This window comes from Erinaceus europaeus, chromosome 10 (genome assembly GCF_950295315.1).
Source record: "Erinaceus europaeus chromosome 10, mEriEur2.1, whole genome shotgun sequence".
Taxonomy (NCBI): domain Eukaryota; kingdom Metazoa; phylum Chordata; class Mammalia; order Eulipotyphla; family Erinaceidae; genus Erinaceus; species Erinaceus europaeus.
The window spans coordinates 24,903,071-24,918,906 of record NC_080171.1 but is presented as its reverse complement, the minus strand read 5'-3'; the positions used below and the strand labels follow the sequence as shown (position 1 = coordinate 24,918,906).

The following is a 15,836-nucleotide window of genomic DNA, read 5'->3' as shown; positions in this document are numbered from 1 at the left end:
TAGCCATTAGGGCCCAGGCTTTTGTTCTTGGGTAGGCTTTTGATTACTGTTTCAATTTCTTTACTAGAAATTATCCTGTTAAGTTTATCTACTTCTTCTTGTGTCAAGGTTGGCAGTGAGTATGACTATAAGAATGTGTCCATTTCTTCTAAATTGTCAAATTTAGTTCCATACAGATGTCAATAATATTCTTTCATAATATTTGAATGTCTGCCTCATCTACCTGTATCTGTTTTAGTATCTCCTCTTTCATTTTTGAGTGATTTTACCTTTTAGCATTCTCTCTTTTTCTCTTGGTGAGTGTAGCTAGTGGCTTATCTATTTTATTTATCCTTTCAAAGAACCAGCTCTTGGCTTCATTAATCTTCCTAATGGTCTTCTTGTTTGATATTTCATTGATTTCTGCTCTGATTTTGAGTATTTCCTGTCTCCTGCTGACTGTTTTTTGTTTCTCCATTTCTAGTTGATTGAGGTGGGTTGTTAGATGGTTTACTAGTGATTTCTCATATTTATTATTGTGGGCCTGTATTACCATAAACTTCCCTCTCAGCACTGCTTTTGCTGTATCCCATAAGGTCTGGTAACTGGTTTCTTCATTTACATTGGTGTCAAGGTAATCCTTAATTTCTTTTTTTTATCTTCAGTGACCCATTTACTGTTCAGCAGCATACTGTTTAGTCTCCAGGCTTTTTGTTTTTTGGTTGATTTCTAGTTTCATGCCTTCATGGTCTGAGAAGGTGCATTTTATAATTTTAATATTTACATATTTGTTTAGACTGTCTTTGTGGCCCAGCATATGATCAATATTTGTAAATATTCCATATGCACTTGAGAAGAATGTGTATCCATTACTTTTGGAATAGAAAGTTCTGTATATATCTATTAGGTCCATTTCATTTATGGTTTTATTTCAGTTTGCTATTTCTCTATTGATTTTTTTTTTTGTCCAGATATTCTGTCTCTTGCTGTGAGTGATATGTTGAAATCTCCTACTATTATTGTGTTGCTATCAATGTCTCCCTTGAATTCAGTAAGTATGTGTTTAATGTAGTTGGGTGCTCGTAAGTTGGGGGAATATATATTTACGGTGGTTATGTCTTCTTGTTGGATTGATCCTATGACCATTATGTAATGTCCTTCTCTATCTATGATTAATTTCTTTGCCTGAAAGCCTATTTTATCAGAGAATAAGGTAGCTGTCCCTGCCCTTTTTTGTGAGTCATTAGCTTGGAACATCTTGCTCCAACCTCTTATATTCAGTTTCCATTTGTCTTTTCTTTGGATGTGTGTTTCCTGAAAACATATAATGGATGGATCCTGGTCTTTAATCCATTTAGCTACTCTGAGTCTTTTGACAGGTGAATTTAGGCCATTCACATTTAAGGTGATTATAGATATATGTGGTTTACTTATGTCCATTCTTATTTTTCTTTTGAGTTTATTTTAAGTTGTTGAATCTTTGCCCATTTGTTTCTATGTCACCTACTGTGTGGATAAGTTTCTGTGGTGAATTCCTCACTGATTATTCTTGTGTTTTCTGTAAATCTCTGTTCCCTGTTCCGTTTTGTGGTTACCATGTGTGTAATAACTAGCATTGTGTGTCTATAAAAGTATTTTTAAAGTTGATCTTGATTAACAAATATTTGATAGGGCTTCCTTGTCTTTTAATTCCATTCCCTATTTGCTTGTTGTTCTTTAGTCTACTGCTATTCACCTCACTGAGACTGTGTATTCCTCCTTTCCTGTAGGACTCCATTTGGTATTTCTTATAAGGTGGGGTTGATTGTGGAAAATTACTTTAATTTTTGAATATTTGAGGAAGACTTTATTTCTCCCTCATACATGAAGAATAATTTTGCAGGATACAAAATTTGTGGCTGGAATTCCCTCTCCTTTAATGCCTTGAATATATCACTCCACTATCTCCTTGTCTCTAGGGCTTGTGAAGAAAAATATGATGAGAGTCTGATATTTCTCCCTTTGTATGTCATTCTTTCCTTTCCCTAGTACCCTGCAATTTTTTCTCCTTGTCATTGAATTTTGATAATTTTACAATAATGTGTGTTGGTGTTGGACATTTTGGATTTGCAAACCTGGGTGATTGATCTGCCTCCAAAAATAAGTATGTTCTGAGGATTGCCTACGTAAGAGAAATTTTCATCTAAAATTTCTCTGAAAATTACATGTAGAACTTTGACCTAGTCTACCTCCTCAGGTATTCCTATAACTCATATATTTGACCTTTTTATGGACTCTGCAATTTCACAGAGAGTAGCTTCACTCTTTGTAAACCTTTTTCTCAACTTTGAATTGAAAGAGTGGGCTAATTGTGTTTTCAAGATTGCAAATTCTTTCAGCTGCATGTGTGAATATATTTCCTAAGCCTTCTACCTGAGTTTGAACTGCACTAAAGGTGTCTTTCAGTCCTTGGAGTTCAATCATAAAAGGTGGAACTATGATAACAGATCTACCTGAGACTTTGGATGGTTTCACCTAAAATATATGGACTCAGTTTCACTCTGATTGTTGGCAAGTCCAACTTCAATCAGATACAAATAGATGTGAAAGTCTCTCAGAAAAGCCCACATTTGGGGATTCCATCACTACCTGATTAAGCAACAATGAGGTATTTTTAATTTCTAGTATGTAATCTGTTAGAAAGTGTACCTCTACTGCTGGTTTTGGCTATTAAACTACTTTGATGTTCAAGAAGGGGTGAGAGGATGTTTGGACATAAGGTCTGATTAAAACTGGTGGAAGAATGCAATTCATCAACCCCCAATGACATTAAGACTCATCTAGCCCATGCTGGATTTAGAATTGTATTAACTCCCCAGCTGATCAGAGACGATCTGAGAAAAAGAAACAAAACAAAACAAAACACCGCAATGAATAGTCTTTTGCCATTGAAGATGACAGATCTAAAAAAAAAAGTACCACAATTATACCAATAATAACTGTGACAAAACCATTTTCAACTGAAAGACTTTATTCACCAAAAACTACAATCATTCAAGAATACCTTTTTGTACATGTCTTTCCTCCTGCCATAGAGACAAAAATTCTGTTTTGTTTTTTCTTTTTTTGCCTCCAGGATTATCAGTGGGGCTCAGTGCCTGCACTATTGATCCTTGAGGTCATTGTTTTCCAAAGCTGTTGCTACTGTTCTTTTTGTTATTGATAAGATAGAAATTAGGAGGGGAAGAGAAGACAGAGGGGGAGCGAAAGACAGACAGCTGCACACCTGCTTCACCAACTTTGAAGTGATGCCCCTCAGGTGGGGAGCCAGAGACTTGAACAGGGATCCTTGTGCACTGCACAATGAGCGCTTAACCTGGCGCACTATCGCCCGGCTCACCAGCCACAGAATACCTCATACAGCTCACGCTCAGAACAACTCTTCTGACAACAGCGGTCCATAAGATTCCAAGGGACCCTCTTTTGTCGGACATGTTTCTCTAAGCCTGGACTTTTCAGTTGGGGTGGAATGTGGCTGCCTTCTTCAAGATAGTGTTGTGCATCTGCAGCAATTTCCTGAACATCTTCAGAAGTAAGACTGGAATCCTTGAACACAGCTTGTCCCAGCTCCTCCGGCAAGGGCTGCATCTCAGTTGGCTCCAACTTCAGCTCTAAGGTTTCTGCATCTTCAGTGATGGCATGTGATATGGAAGAAGAGAGCAGAGAATACATTCATTCCAAGAGACTCAGAAAGAACGTAACTACACAAATACAGAAAGGCCCCACTGCCTCCACACATTTATACATCAACGCAGAATCCTCTGGCGCACTGACATCTACACCCCTAACTGATGGCAGGTGTGGAGCTCAGAGCCTGACTTCCTGGATATGGATTTGCTCACTGCCCTTGCTCTGAACCTGTCATCTTTGCTCTTGTCACAAGAATGCTTTCCTGAGATCACTCTGGACTGCCTGCCCTTGTGGAAGCCAGATTTTCATCAAACACAACAACTGGACCCCAGAAGAGTTACCCTTATCTGAACAGTTCTCTTCCATGTAAAAACACCTCACTGGGTGTTTACTCATTAGTAAGTAAAAATACTTACTAGGGTGAGACCTTGCTTTTTCTCTTTGGATTATTTCATTCCATTTCTGGTGGTTCATTTCCTAACAAATTCCCAAAACTAGATATAGACCACATCCCATGAGATAGGGCATATGTACATATGCATCCATAAACTAGCGCAAATATATACCTGAAAGCAAAAGCGTCTGGTCCATACTCCCAGAGGGATAAAGAATAGGAAAATATCAGGGGAGGGAATGGGATATGGAGTTCTGGTGATGGGAATAGTGTGGAATTGTACCACTCTTATCCTATGGTTTTTGTCAGTGTTTCCTTTCTATAAATAAAAATTGAAAAAAATTACAAGAAGAAGAAAAAAGAAAATAAAAAACACCTTCTGAGTTATAAGAGAAAACATTACTTCTTATGATATATATATAAACTCAGTGCACAGCCAGAGAGATGCGATAATAGTCATAATAAGGAGACTTTCCTACCTAAAGCTCCCAAATCCCAGTTCAGTTCCTCTCACCAACATAGTGAGCTGATCAGTGCAGGAGAAAGACAGACAGACAAGCAGACACACACGCAGAAACACACACACAAAGAGAGAGAGAGAGAGAGAGCATAAAACAGATGGGAATCTTGAGTTATTAGTGCTATCTGGAGACCTGCTACTCTAAGATACACAGGCAAAGGTAGAATGTCCATCTTCCCTGATGTAGTAGGCAGGAAATACCAAGTGTGGAACCCCTCCAACATCTATTGCAAAACTTTCCTCCCACAGAGTGTCTGATCCAAATTGATAGCATTTTCCTTTAAGGCAGAAAATGGATGACAAGATCATGAACCAAAATGCCACCAGCACGAGAGTATATCTGAAGTATCTGCTGTGGTGATGTCTGTAGATTAACGTACTCTATGAAGTTTCTGCAGTATTAGGGATCCCTGAGAAAGGAACCTGCCTGTGCATCAGCATCTCCATTTGGGCAAACATGGGGGTTGGGATTTGGGCTGGGTACCCTCAGAAACCAGCTGAAGCCTTCCTTCTCTACACTCACTTATGTCAGTCCACCAGTGCACTTGGTGTTTCCAGGCCTCCTGTGCTGACAGGAGGGGAGAGCAGTAAAGAGACAACATGTTTCTGAGACTCAAGAATCTCTGTCATGTGAACTCTCTCTTAACTTCACCTGTGTATATGGCATAGATGTTGAGAACTTTAGCAACAAAGAGACAGACTGGAAGGGAGCAGAAGGGTAAGAAATAAGAGAAAAAGAAGGGAATAAAACAAAAGGAAATCAGGTGAAAGTAAGAAAGGAAGGAGGGAAGCTAGGAAGGAAGGTAGATAAAGAGGAAGGGAGGGAGGGAGGGGGAAGGAAAGGAGAAAGGTAGGTAGGCAAGGGGAGGCATGAAAGAAGGAAGGGAGGGAGGGATGAGGAGAAAAGGAAGATTGGAGGGAGAGAGGAGATAAGAAAGGGGGGATGGAGAAGGAAAGAAACAGAAACAGAAACAGAAAGGAAAGAAATGCAATGAAAAGAAAAAGAAAACCAAAGAAAGACTGAAAAAAATAAGTGGAGGAAAGATGAGATTTGCATGGATCAGCTCTTGCTGTTCCACTGTACAAGCAGCAAAGAGCATTTTCAGTCTACAAGAAGATATTTCTGATAAGTTAGAAATCAAAGAATCAGCAGTGTTCTGGGTTTGCCAATGATACCGGCTTATCAAAGAAAAACAGGATCTCAATCTCACCTGTAGCCAGACTAGCTCTTCTGAATTATTGGCAAGATGCAGATTTGTACCTTTAAGCTTTGAATTTTCAGTATGTGGACTTGACAATGATGAGGGAGAAATACTCAGGCCGGATCTTTCCTATGAATACTGCCCCTCTCTCAGGGCTACACTGCCCAGGACAGATAGGACTTCATAGGAACAGGGGTGGAGGAGAGGTGCTTGCTTGTCACCTCAGGTGAGAAATCACAGGCTGACCTGCCCTACTGGGGTGACTGCCTCCAAGAGATGTTCAGAGAAGACTGCTGCTGTTGCCACCAACTCCCCCTGACTATGGTTGGAGATTCAAGGGCTCACATACCACCTGAGAAATTGACAGGACAGGGGAAAGTTCAGAGTGAACAGACCTAGCAGTTAAGCCTGAATATGTACAGCCAAGGGGTTCCCAGGCAGACTAAGTAAATGTCTCTTAGGGTTGGTTGACAGTCAGACAGACACCAGTGAAAAAGCATAGCAGCCAGGACAGGGGAAGGGGGTTGGGGGCAGTGGGAGCTCTCACCTGCAAATGGTCCAGCTTCCCGCTTTGGTCTATGGCCACAGAGGAATATAACGTGTCGAATTAAATCTCGGCCACATAATGTAACCTCTGCACCCTCCTGCATGGGAGGAAGGCACAGGAGCAGCCACACTCCCAGTAGGAGGTAAGAGAGCTGGCACTTCATCATGGACCCGGGTCTCCTGCTCTGGGCAGCTGCCTTGCTGGATGCTGAAGATGATGTGGGCCACTGCTCACCTCTTCTGAGCCAACCTGGAGTTTCTGGCTGCTTTCCAGACAGCCCCTGCCTGCTTTTATATCCATGGGTCACCACCTGGACAGTGGGGTAAGCTCCCCCCACCTTCAACACAGGTGTGCATGGATCCCTGCCTCCAACATCAGCATATTGATTTCACCCTCATCACCTTTCCTCCAGTTGCCCTTCTTTATCTCTGTGTTCTTGTCAGATCAAGCTGCCCCTTTGCTTGTCCTAGGCCTTCTTTGATAGCTTATGCAGAGTTACTCAAGACTTGGGTTCTTTGCTTTGTTCTAATGCAAAGAAAGTTCATGCTACTCACTAATGGAACAGAAATGTAATCAAAGGCCACCTTCCCACAACTCAAACCCTGCTAGCACAAATGATTGATGTGTATTCATCAAAGTCATATCATGATTCACTAATTACGGGAGTGTCTTGGATATCCATTTATTAAACTCTAGTCAGAAAGTTCTTGAGAAGAGCAGGAGAAGTGTTGTGTTGGAATATAAAATAGGGTGAAACATTACAATTCTCTAGCAAATCTTTGGCATGGGTGAAAGTGTTCAAGAAAGATAGTGCACTTTCTCCACTGTATTTCCTTATGTTCCAAAGGGATAGTTTGGTTATATACTTCGACTTTGAAATGTTTTACTAGACATATGTTCTGTCTGTCAAGAGTTAGATCACACTCACTACAGTGCACACACGTAACAAAAGCTGCCAACCAGGAACACAGAGAATCAAAAGACGGAAAAGAAATGAGCAGTACAGAATTGCAGAAAGATTCGTTTTTCCCTTTAAGACATTTTAAGTTATGAATATGACAGTGGGGAGCCAGGCTGTAGCGCAGTGAGTTAAGCACACATGGTGCAAAGAGCAAGGACCGGAGTAAGGATCCAGGTTCAAGCCCCCAGCTCCCCACCTGCAGGGGAGTCGCTTCACAGGCAGTGAAGCAGGTCTGCTGGTGTCTGTCTTTCTCTCTCCCTCTCTGTCTTCCCCTCCTCTCTCCATTTCTCTCTGTCCTGTCCAACAACGACAACATCAATAATAACTACAACAATAAAGCAACAAAGACAACAAAATGGAATAAATAAATAAATAAATAAATATAAAAACTTAAAATAAAATAAAGTGAATATGACAGTGGAGCTAGAGAGAAGTGATAGCAGCTGTTAGACACAGGAGGGGCAATGATGGAGTCCCGTGCCTCACACACAAGTTCTGCTCTCTGTCACTGAGCAAGCCCAAGGGTGTTTTATCTCTAGTATATGCTAGTGCATGTCCAGTTAGTTACTAAGTTATTTTAAAATTTTACATGCCAAACACTGCAGGGATCTGGCTTCTGCATAAGTGAAGGATTGAACCAGGGGTAACACAACTTCAGGCATGAAAGAGAAAGACTGTGTTCATAACACATGCAGTAAAAATGAAGTCACACATTGATCACTCCTTACTCCCGGATCATGTTTTCCTGTGTTTGGAGACAGGGACCCCTAGCACCTACTTTTTGTCTTTTAAAGGTTCCTCACTGTTTCACATCAGATGACCAAGCTGCACCCCCATCCCCAACACGGATTATACATTTGTAAGTGCAAAGGTGTCCATGTTGCCATCCTTTCCTTTGTGGCTCCTAATGTGCTGATACCCTGGATGATATAGGTCCATAGAGCTTGACAATGTTCTCAGCTGCCCCACCTGAGAGCAGGAGGAATGTAAGCTAAATTTGGATGAAAGAACAAGTTCATCGATCATGTTTTCATAAATATGGGTATGGGATAGAATGCTTTTAGTCCCGAGATAACTGATAATGCCAGCAGTGCCTTTGTATCACGTCTCATCTGATAAGCATTAGGAAATTCCTGCAATAACAAACCTCACCAAACTATGGAATGGCAGGAGGTCGTGAGTTTGTTTGAAATTTTACATTAGAAAAAATAGGTTGCTTTGGAGGAAATGTAGCAATTTGGAAGTTTCTGGAAACAACACTTGAGAAAGTAAACAAGAAAAAAAAGTCACGTTCAAATTCAAGAGGCCTCTACCGTTGCTTGTACTAGCAAAACCACCTACAAACAAACTCACGACCTCCTGCCATTCCATAGTTTGGTGAGGTTTGTTATTGCAGGAATTTCCTAATGCTTATCAGATGAGACGTGATACAAAGGCACTGCTGGCATTATCAGTTATCTCGGGACTAAAAGCATTCTATCCCATACCCATATTTATGAAAACATGATCGATGAACTTGTTCTTTCATCCAAATTTAGCTTACATTCCTCCTGCTCTCAGGTGGGGCAGCTGAGAACATTGTCAAGCTCTATGGACCTATATCATCCAGGGCATCAGCACATTAGGAGCCACAAAGGAAAGGATGGCAACATGGACACCTTTGCACTTACAAATGTATAATCCGTGTTGGGGATGGGGGTGCAGCTTGGTCATCTGATGTGAAACAGTGAGGAACCTTTAAAAGACAAAAAGTAGGTGCTAGGGGTCCCTGTCTCCAAACACAGGAAAACATGATCCGGGAGTAAGGAGTGATCAATGTGTGACTTCATTTTTACTGCATGTGTTATGAACACAGTCTTTCTCTTTCATGCCTGAAGTTGTGTTACCCCTGGTTCAATCCTTCACTTATGCAGAAGCCAGATCCCTGCAGTGTTTGGCATGTAAAATTTTAAAATAACTTAGTAACTGGACATGCACTAGCATATACTAGAGATAAAGCACCCTTGGGCTTGCTCAGTGACAGAGAGCAGAACTTGTGTGTGAGGCACGGGACTCCATCCTTGCCCCTCCTGTGTCTAACAGCTGCTATCACTTCTCTCTAGCTCCACTTTCATATTCATAAATTAATATGTCTTAAAGGGAAAAAACAATCTTTCTGCAATTTTAGTATTGTACTATTCTTTTCTATCAAAGAAGGCCTAGGACAAGCAAAGGGGCAGCTTGATCTGATAAGAACACAGAGATAAAGATGGGCAACTGGAGGAAAGGTGATGGGTGAAGTCAATGTGCTGATGTTGGGGGCAGGGATCCATGCACACCTGTGTTGAAGCGGGAGAAGCTTGCCCCACTGTCTAGGTGGTGGCCCAGGGATATAAAAGTAGGCAGGGGCTGTCTGGAAAGCAGCCAGAAACTCCAGGTTGGCTCAGAAGAGGTGAGCAGTGGCCCACATCATCTTCAGCATCCAGCAAGGCAGCTGCCCAGAGCAGGAGACCCGGGTCCATGATGAAGTGCCAGCTCTCTTACCTCCTACTGGGAGTGTGGCTGCTTCTGTGCCTTCCTCCCATGCAGGAGGGTGCAGAGGTTACATTATGTGGCCGGGATTTAATTCGACACGTTATATTCCTCTGTGGCCATAGACCAAAGTGGGAAGCTGGACCATTTGCAGGAGAGAGCTCCCACTGCCCCTAACCCCCCTTCCCCTGTCCTGGCTGCTGTGCTTTTTCACTGGTGTCTGCCTGGCTGTCAACCAACCCCAAGGGCCAGCGCGTTTGTTCAGTCTGCCTGAGAACCACTTGGCTGCACACATTCAGGCTCAAATGCTGGGTCTGTTCACTTTGAACCTTACTTTGTCCTGTCAGTTTCTCAAGAGGTATGTGACCCCTGAAACTCCTTCCATAGACAGGGGGGTTTAGTGGCAACAGCAGCAGTCTTCTCTGAACATCTCTTGGAGGCAGTCACCCCAGTAAGGCAGGTCAACCTTTGATTTTTCACCTGAGGTGACAAGCAAGCACCTCTCCTCCACCCCTGTTCCTATGAAGTCCTATTTGTCCTGGGCAGTGTAGCCCTGAGAGAGGGGCAGTATTCATAGGAAAGATGCAGCCTGAGTATTTCTCCCTCATCATTGTCATGTTCACATTCTGAAAATTCAAAGCTTAAAGGTACAAATCTGCATCTTGCCAATAATTCAGAAGAGGTAGTCTGGTTACAGGTCAGATTGAGATCTTGTTTTTCTTTGATAAGCTGACATCATTGGCAAACCCCAGACACACTGCTGATTCTTTGATTTCTAACTTTTGATCACTGTTGCTCCAGAAATACCTTCTTGTAGACTGAAAATCTCATTTTGCTGCTTGTAAAGCAGAACAGCAAGATATGACCCATGAAAATCTCATCTTTCCTTTAATTTTTAAGTCTTTCTTCTGTTTTCTTTCTTTTCATTACATTTCTTTCCCTTCCTTTTCTTTCCTCTCCATCCTCCCTTTCTTATTTCCTCTCTCCCTCCAGTTCTCCTTCTCCCCTCCTCCCTGTCCTTCCTTCCTTCCTTCCTCCCTCCCTCCCTCCCTTCTTCCTTCCTTCCTTCCTTCCTTCCTTCCTTCCTTCCTTCCTTCCTTCCTTCCTTCCTTTCATCCTTTTCTTTGCTTCCATCCTTTCACTTTGATTCCTTTTGTGGTAGTTCCTCCCATTTCTCTTATTTCTTCCTCTTCTGTTTCCTTCCAATCTGTTTCTTTGTTGCTAAAGTTCTCAAAAATTATATCATTTACATAGGTAAAGTTAAGAGAGAGTTTACATGACAGAGATTTTTGAGTCTCAGAAACATGTTTTCTCTTTACTGCTCTCCCCTCCTGTCAGCACAGGAGGCCTGGAAACACCAAGTGCACTGGTGGACTGACATGAGTGAATGTAGAGAAGGAAGGCTTCAACTGGTTTCTGAGGGTACCCAGCCCAAATCCCAGCCACCATGTTTGCCCAGTGGAGATGCTGATGAACAGGTTCCTTTCCCAGGGATCCCCAATATTGCACAAACTTCATAGAGTACATTAATCCACAGATATCACCACAACAGATACATCAGATATACTCTCATGCTGGTGGCATTTTGGTTCATGATCTTGTCATCCATTTTCTGCCTTAAAGGAAAATGCTATCAGTTTGGATCAGACACTCTGTGGGAGGGAAGTTTTGCAGCTGATGTTGGGGGAACTTCACACTTGGTATTTCCTGCCTACTACACCAGGGAAGATGGAAATTCTACCTTTGCACATGTATCTTAGAGCAACAGGTCACCAGATAGCACTAGGTAACTTAATAGATTCCCATCTGTTTTCTTCTCCACCCCCTTTGTGTGTGTGTGTGTGTGTGTGTGTGTGTGTGTCTGTCTGTCTGTCTGTCTGTCTGTCTTTCTCCTGTACTGCTTATGTCACTTATCTTAGTGGGAGGACTGAACCTGGGATTTGGGAACCTTAGGCTTACTTTTGCTGTTGTTGTTAGATAGGATGGAGATAAGTTGAGAGAAGAATGGAATACAGAGTGGGGGGGGAGAAAGCAGACACTTGAACACCTGCTTTACTGCTTGTGAAGTGTTCTTCCCCTGCAGGTGGGGATCTGGTGGCTTGAATCAGGATCCTTTAGCCATTTGCACTTAACTGACTGCACTACCACCCAGTCCCCAGTTTATAGATTTCATATAATGTGAAATGTTTTCTCTGATAACTCAGAAGGTGTTTTTTCATGGAAAAGAACTATCCAGATCAGAATAACTCTTCTGGGGTCCAGTTGTTGTGTTTGATGAAAAGCTGGCTTCCACAAGGGCAGGCAGTCCAGAGTGTTCTCAGGAAAGCATTCTTGTGACAGCAGCAAAGATGACAGATTCAGAGCAAGGGGAGTGAGTAAATCCATATCCAGGAAGTCAGGCTCTGAGCTCCACACTTGCCATCAGTTAGGGGTGTAGATGTCAGTGTACTGGCTGATTCTGCATTGATGTATAATTGTGTGAAGGCAGTGGGGCCTTTCTGTATCTGTGTAGTTACATTCTATCTAAGCCTCTTGGATTGAATATATTCACTAGTCTCTTCTACCATATTAGATGCCATGCCCTCCACCATCACTGAAGATGCAGAAACCTTAGAGATGAAGTTGGAACCAACCAAGACGCAGCCCTCACTGCAGAAGCTGAGACAAGCTGTGTCCAAGGATTCCAGTCTTAACTCAGAAGATGTTAGGGAAATTGTTGCAAATACACAGTGTTACATTGAAAATGGCAGCCACATTTCAACCCAATTGAAAAGTCCAGGCTTAGAGAAACATGTCCGACAAAAGAGGGCCTCTAGAAGTATGATGACGCACTGTTGTCTGGACGGTTGTTCTGACATATGGCATTCTGTGTCTAGGGGGCTTGGTGGTAGTGCACAGGGTTAAGCGCTCATTGTCCAATGCACAAGGATCCCTGTTTGAGTCTCTGACTCCCCACCTGAGGGTCATCACTTCACAAGTAGTGAAGCAGGTGTGCAGGTGTGCCTATCTTTCTCTCTCCTTTTCTGTCTTCTTTGCTCTCTCAATTTCACTCTGTTTTATCCAACAACAGCAGCAGTGCCAACAATAGCAGCAACAGCAATGGAAAAAAAAATGATTTTGTGGATCATAGTGCAGGTACCAAGCCCCAGTGATAACCCTGGGGCAAGAAAGAAAGAAAGGAAGGAAGGAAGAAAGAAAGAAAAAAGAAAGAATTTCTGTCTCTAGAAGGAGCAGAGGCATATATTAAAAAAATAAGTATGTGTTTTGCTATTCACTTTGAATATTCTACTCATCGGTACATTGAGATATATACATTGTAGAATTTTTTTCACTTTTGTTTATCTTGATAAAGTTTTTATTAAAAAAAGAAGTATTCTTGAATGTTTGTAGTTTCTGGTGAATAAAGTCTTTTAGTTGAAAATGGTTTTGTCTCAGTTGTTAATGGTATAATTGTGGTAATATTCTAAGAACCTATAAACTTCAATGACAATATAGTCTTCATCGTGTTTTTTTTTTCCAGATGATTTCTGATCAGCTGGGTGATAATACAATGTTTGTGGTGGCAGTTGGGGTGGGGTTGTTTTAGGTTGTCTTGTGGTTGCAAAAGCTCTCTGTTTTATGTTGTGACTTTGTCCTAAATTCAGAAGGTTAAAAAAATACCCTGACTCACTGCAAACTATTGTGCACTTTTGCTTTAAGGTATATGTTTTTCCCCAATTCCTGGATATATGTACTTATGCCCCATCTCATGCACCCTGGTATATGTCTATGTTTTGAGGTTTGTTAAGAAGTATACCACCCAAAATGAATTTAAGGAGTCCTATGAGCTAGGAAAGGTCTCACCAGAGTGATGAAACTGGTGGGTTCACATTCCATGCCTGACATCTCTGGACGCAGTTCAAAGTGAAAAATGCTGAAGTGGTACTGGTTGCATTGATTAGGCTGGGATCAGCAGGTGCAGTATCAGCTGGTATGAATTGGGAGAAGCACGCAGGAAAGTGAACCTTGCCCTAAAGGTTTCAGGACTGGGAGAAATATGGACTTTATAGAGAAAGGGGAAGGTTCCTGCTGTCTTAGGGTTTAAGAAGGCAAGAAATAATTATAGCTATAACCAAACCATTTGGCAATTGTACCCCTCTAATCCTATGGTCTTGTCAGTGTTTCCATTTTATAAATAAAAACTTTAAAAAATAATCTGAGTAAAACATTGAGAGGTTTTAATTTCCCTTCACTTTTCTCCCAACACTAGGAGTTATATTCACTGTCCAGAATAGTAAGGATTGGCACCCTGCCATTTAGAGCTTTGGTTTGACTATGTTAATCTTATTTATTTATTTTCCCTGTTAAAATTTTATTTTAATTTATTTACTTATTTATTTATTTAATTTATTTATAAAAAAGGAAACATGGACAAAACCATAGGATAAAAGGGGTACAACTCCACACAACTTCCGCCACCAGAACTCCGAATCCCCTCCCCTCCCCTGATAGCTTTCCTATTCTTTAATCCTCTGGGAGTATGGACCCAGGGTCATTGTGGGATTCAGAAAGTGGAAGGTCTGGCTTCTGTAATTGCTTCCCCGCTGAACATGGGCGTTGACAGGTCGATCCATCCTCCAGGCCTGTCTCTCTCTTTCCCTAGTGGGTTAGGGCTCTGGGGAACCGGGGCTCCAGGACACATTGGTAGGGCTGTCTGTCCAGGGAAATCTGGTCGGCATCATGCTAGCATCTGGAACCTGGTGGTTGAAAAGAGAGCTAACATATAAAACCAAATAAGTTATTGACTAATCATGAAACTAAAGGCTGGAATAGTGCAGATGAAGAGTTGAGGGGTCTCCATTTTGTAGACAGTTGCCAGTCTCTTACTCTTATTCAGCTTTTGCAGTCCTTACTTTGATAATGTTGACTTTGGCGTGAGTGAGGGAAGTGTAATAGGAAAATAGGTGAGGAGGGTATCTAAGTCTAAGTAGACACAATTTCATTATGTCAACCCTTTAGCCTCATTACTCGGGTGAGACCTTTCCTTCCATAAATTTCCCTAATTCCATTCCAGGTGGTTCACTTCCTAACAAAGTCCCAAAACCTTGATATAGACCAAGTCCCATGAGATAGGGTATATGTTCACATGTATCCATAAATTAGAGCAAAATATATACCTGAAAGCAAAAGTACACAACAGTCTGCAGTGAGTCAGTAAAGTTCGTAATGAAATAGTGTTTATCATTGAACTCACAACCCTTTTTGCCCCAACCACGTGCAAGCACCACCTGAGGCTGTTTGTCTTTCAGCTGTAGATTATGGGTCCAATTGGGTCTCTTGTATTTTTTGTTATTTCAGGGAGAACGCTAATCTGGCAGCTGCTATTCTATTACCACACCTCCTGGAAATCTTTCTTTCAATCCAATTTTTCCAATACCATTTGTTGAAGAGACTCTCCTTTCCCCATTTAATAGTCTGGGCACCTTTGTCAAAGATTAGATATTTGTAGGTGTGGGGCCTAGTGTGTAATTTTAATGAAGTCAAAGAAATTTCAATTTGTGTCAGTCCATATTTTAACTCTGGACAGTATAGTTAGATTTTATATAAATATCATCATGTAATAGAAAGTCAAAAAACATTTAGAAAAAAAAGTAAATGTAAACTGAGATCAGGCTAATTAAATATAGCTAATATTAGTGGATTGGGTTGGTACATTCATATGTTTAAGTTATGAATTAAATGTGTCCTCCTGTTGTTTATTGACTGAAATTGGCTTGTTTTATGTAACAAAGAAAGAGGCTAACTTGGTACACCTAGGCTGTACACAGTGGCTAAAGCTCTGGTCTCCTAGGCATGAGATCCTGACTTCAATCCTTGGTGTTCCCTTTGTCAGACTGATGCTTTGACTCTGTCTCTCTCCTTCCCTGCTTGCTCATAAATAATACATAAATCTAAAAACAAATAATTGGTGTTTAGACTCTACTATGAAAGGATGAAAATTAATGCCATGTGATAACTGCCCTGTAAACCCATTATATTACTAATAAAGCAAAATATCAAAAAATAAAAAGGGA

At 41.4% G+C, this 15,836-nt stretch overlaps 1 protein-coding gene across 3 annotated transcripts in view; it reads right to left on the bottom strand.

Annotated features, from left to right (window-relative positions):
* LOC132540855 (prorelaxin H2-like) overlaps positions 1-6,574 on the bottom strand; it is a 256,765-nt gene extending 250,191 nt beyond the window's left edge. The window contains exons 1-2 of one of the 3 annotated variants that reach the window (XR_009551980.1): positions 6,312-6,574; positions 3,245-3,659 (exon numbers count right to left, since the gene is read on the bottom strand). Coding sequence is in view for 2 of the 3 variants with exons in the window: in XM_060199321.1 (XP_060055304.1) it covers positions 3,355-3,659; positions 6,312-6,477 (471 nt within the window). In the remaining variant the exon portion in view is untranslated. Of the gene's footprint in view, positions 1-3,208; positions 3,660-6,311 lie in introns of those variants that run through there. The other 2 variants (XM_060199322.1, XM_060199321.1) reach the window with 2 other exon arrangements.
* Between the last annotated feature and the right edge of the window lie 9,262 nt (positions 6,575-15,836).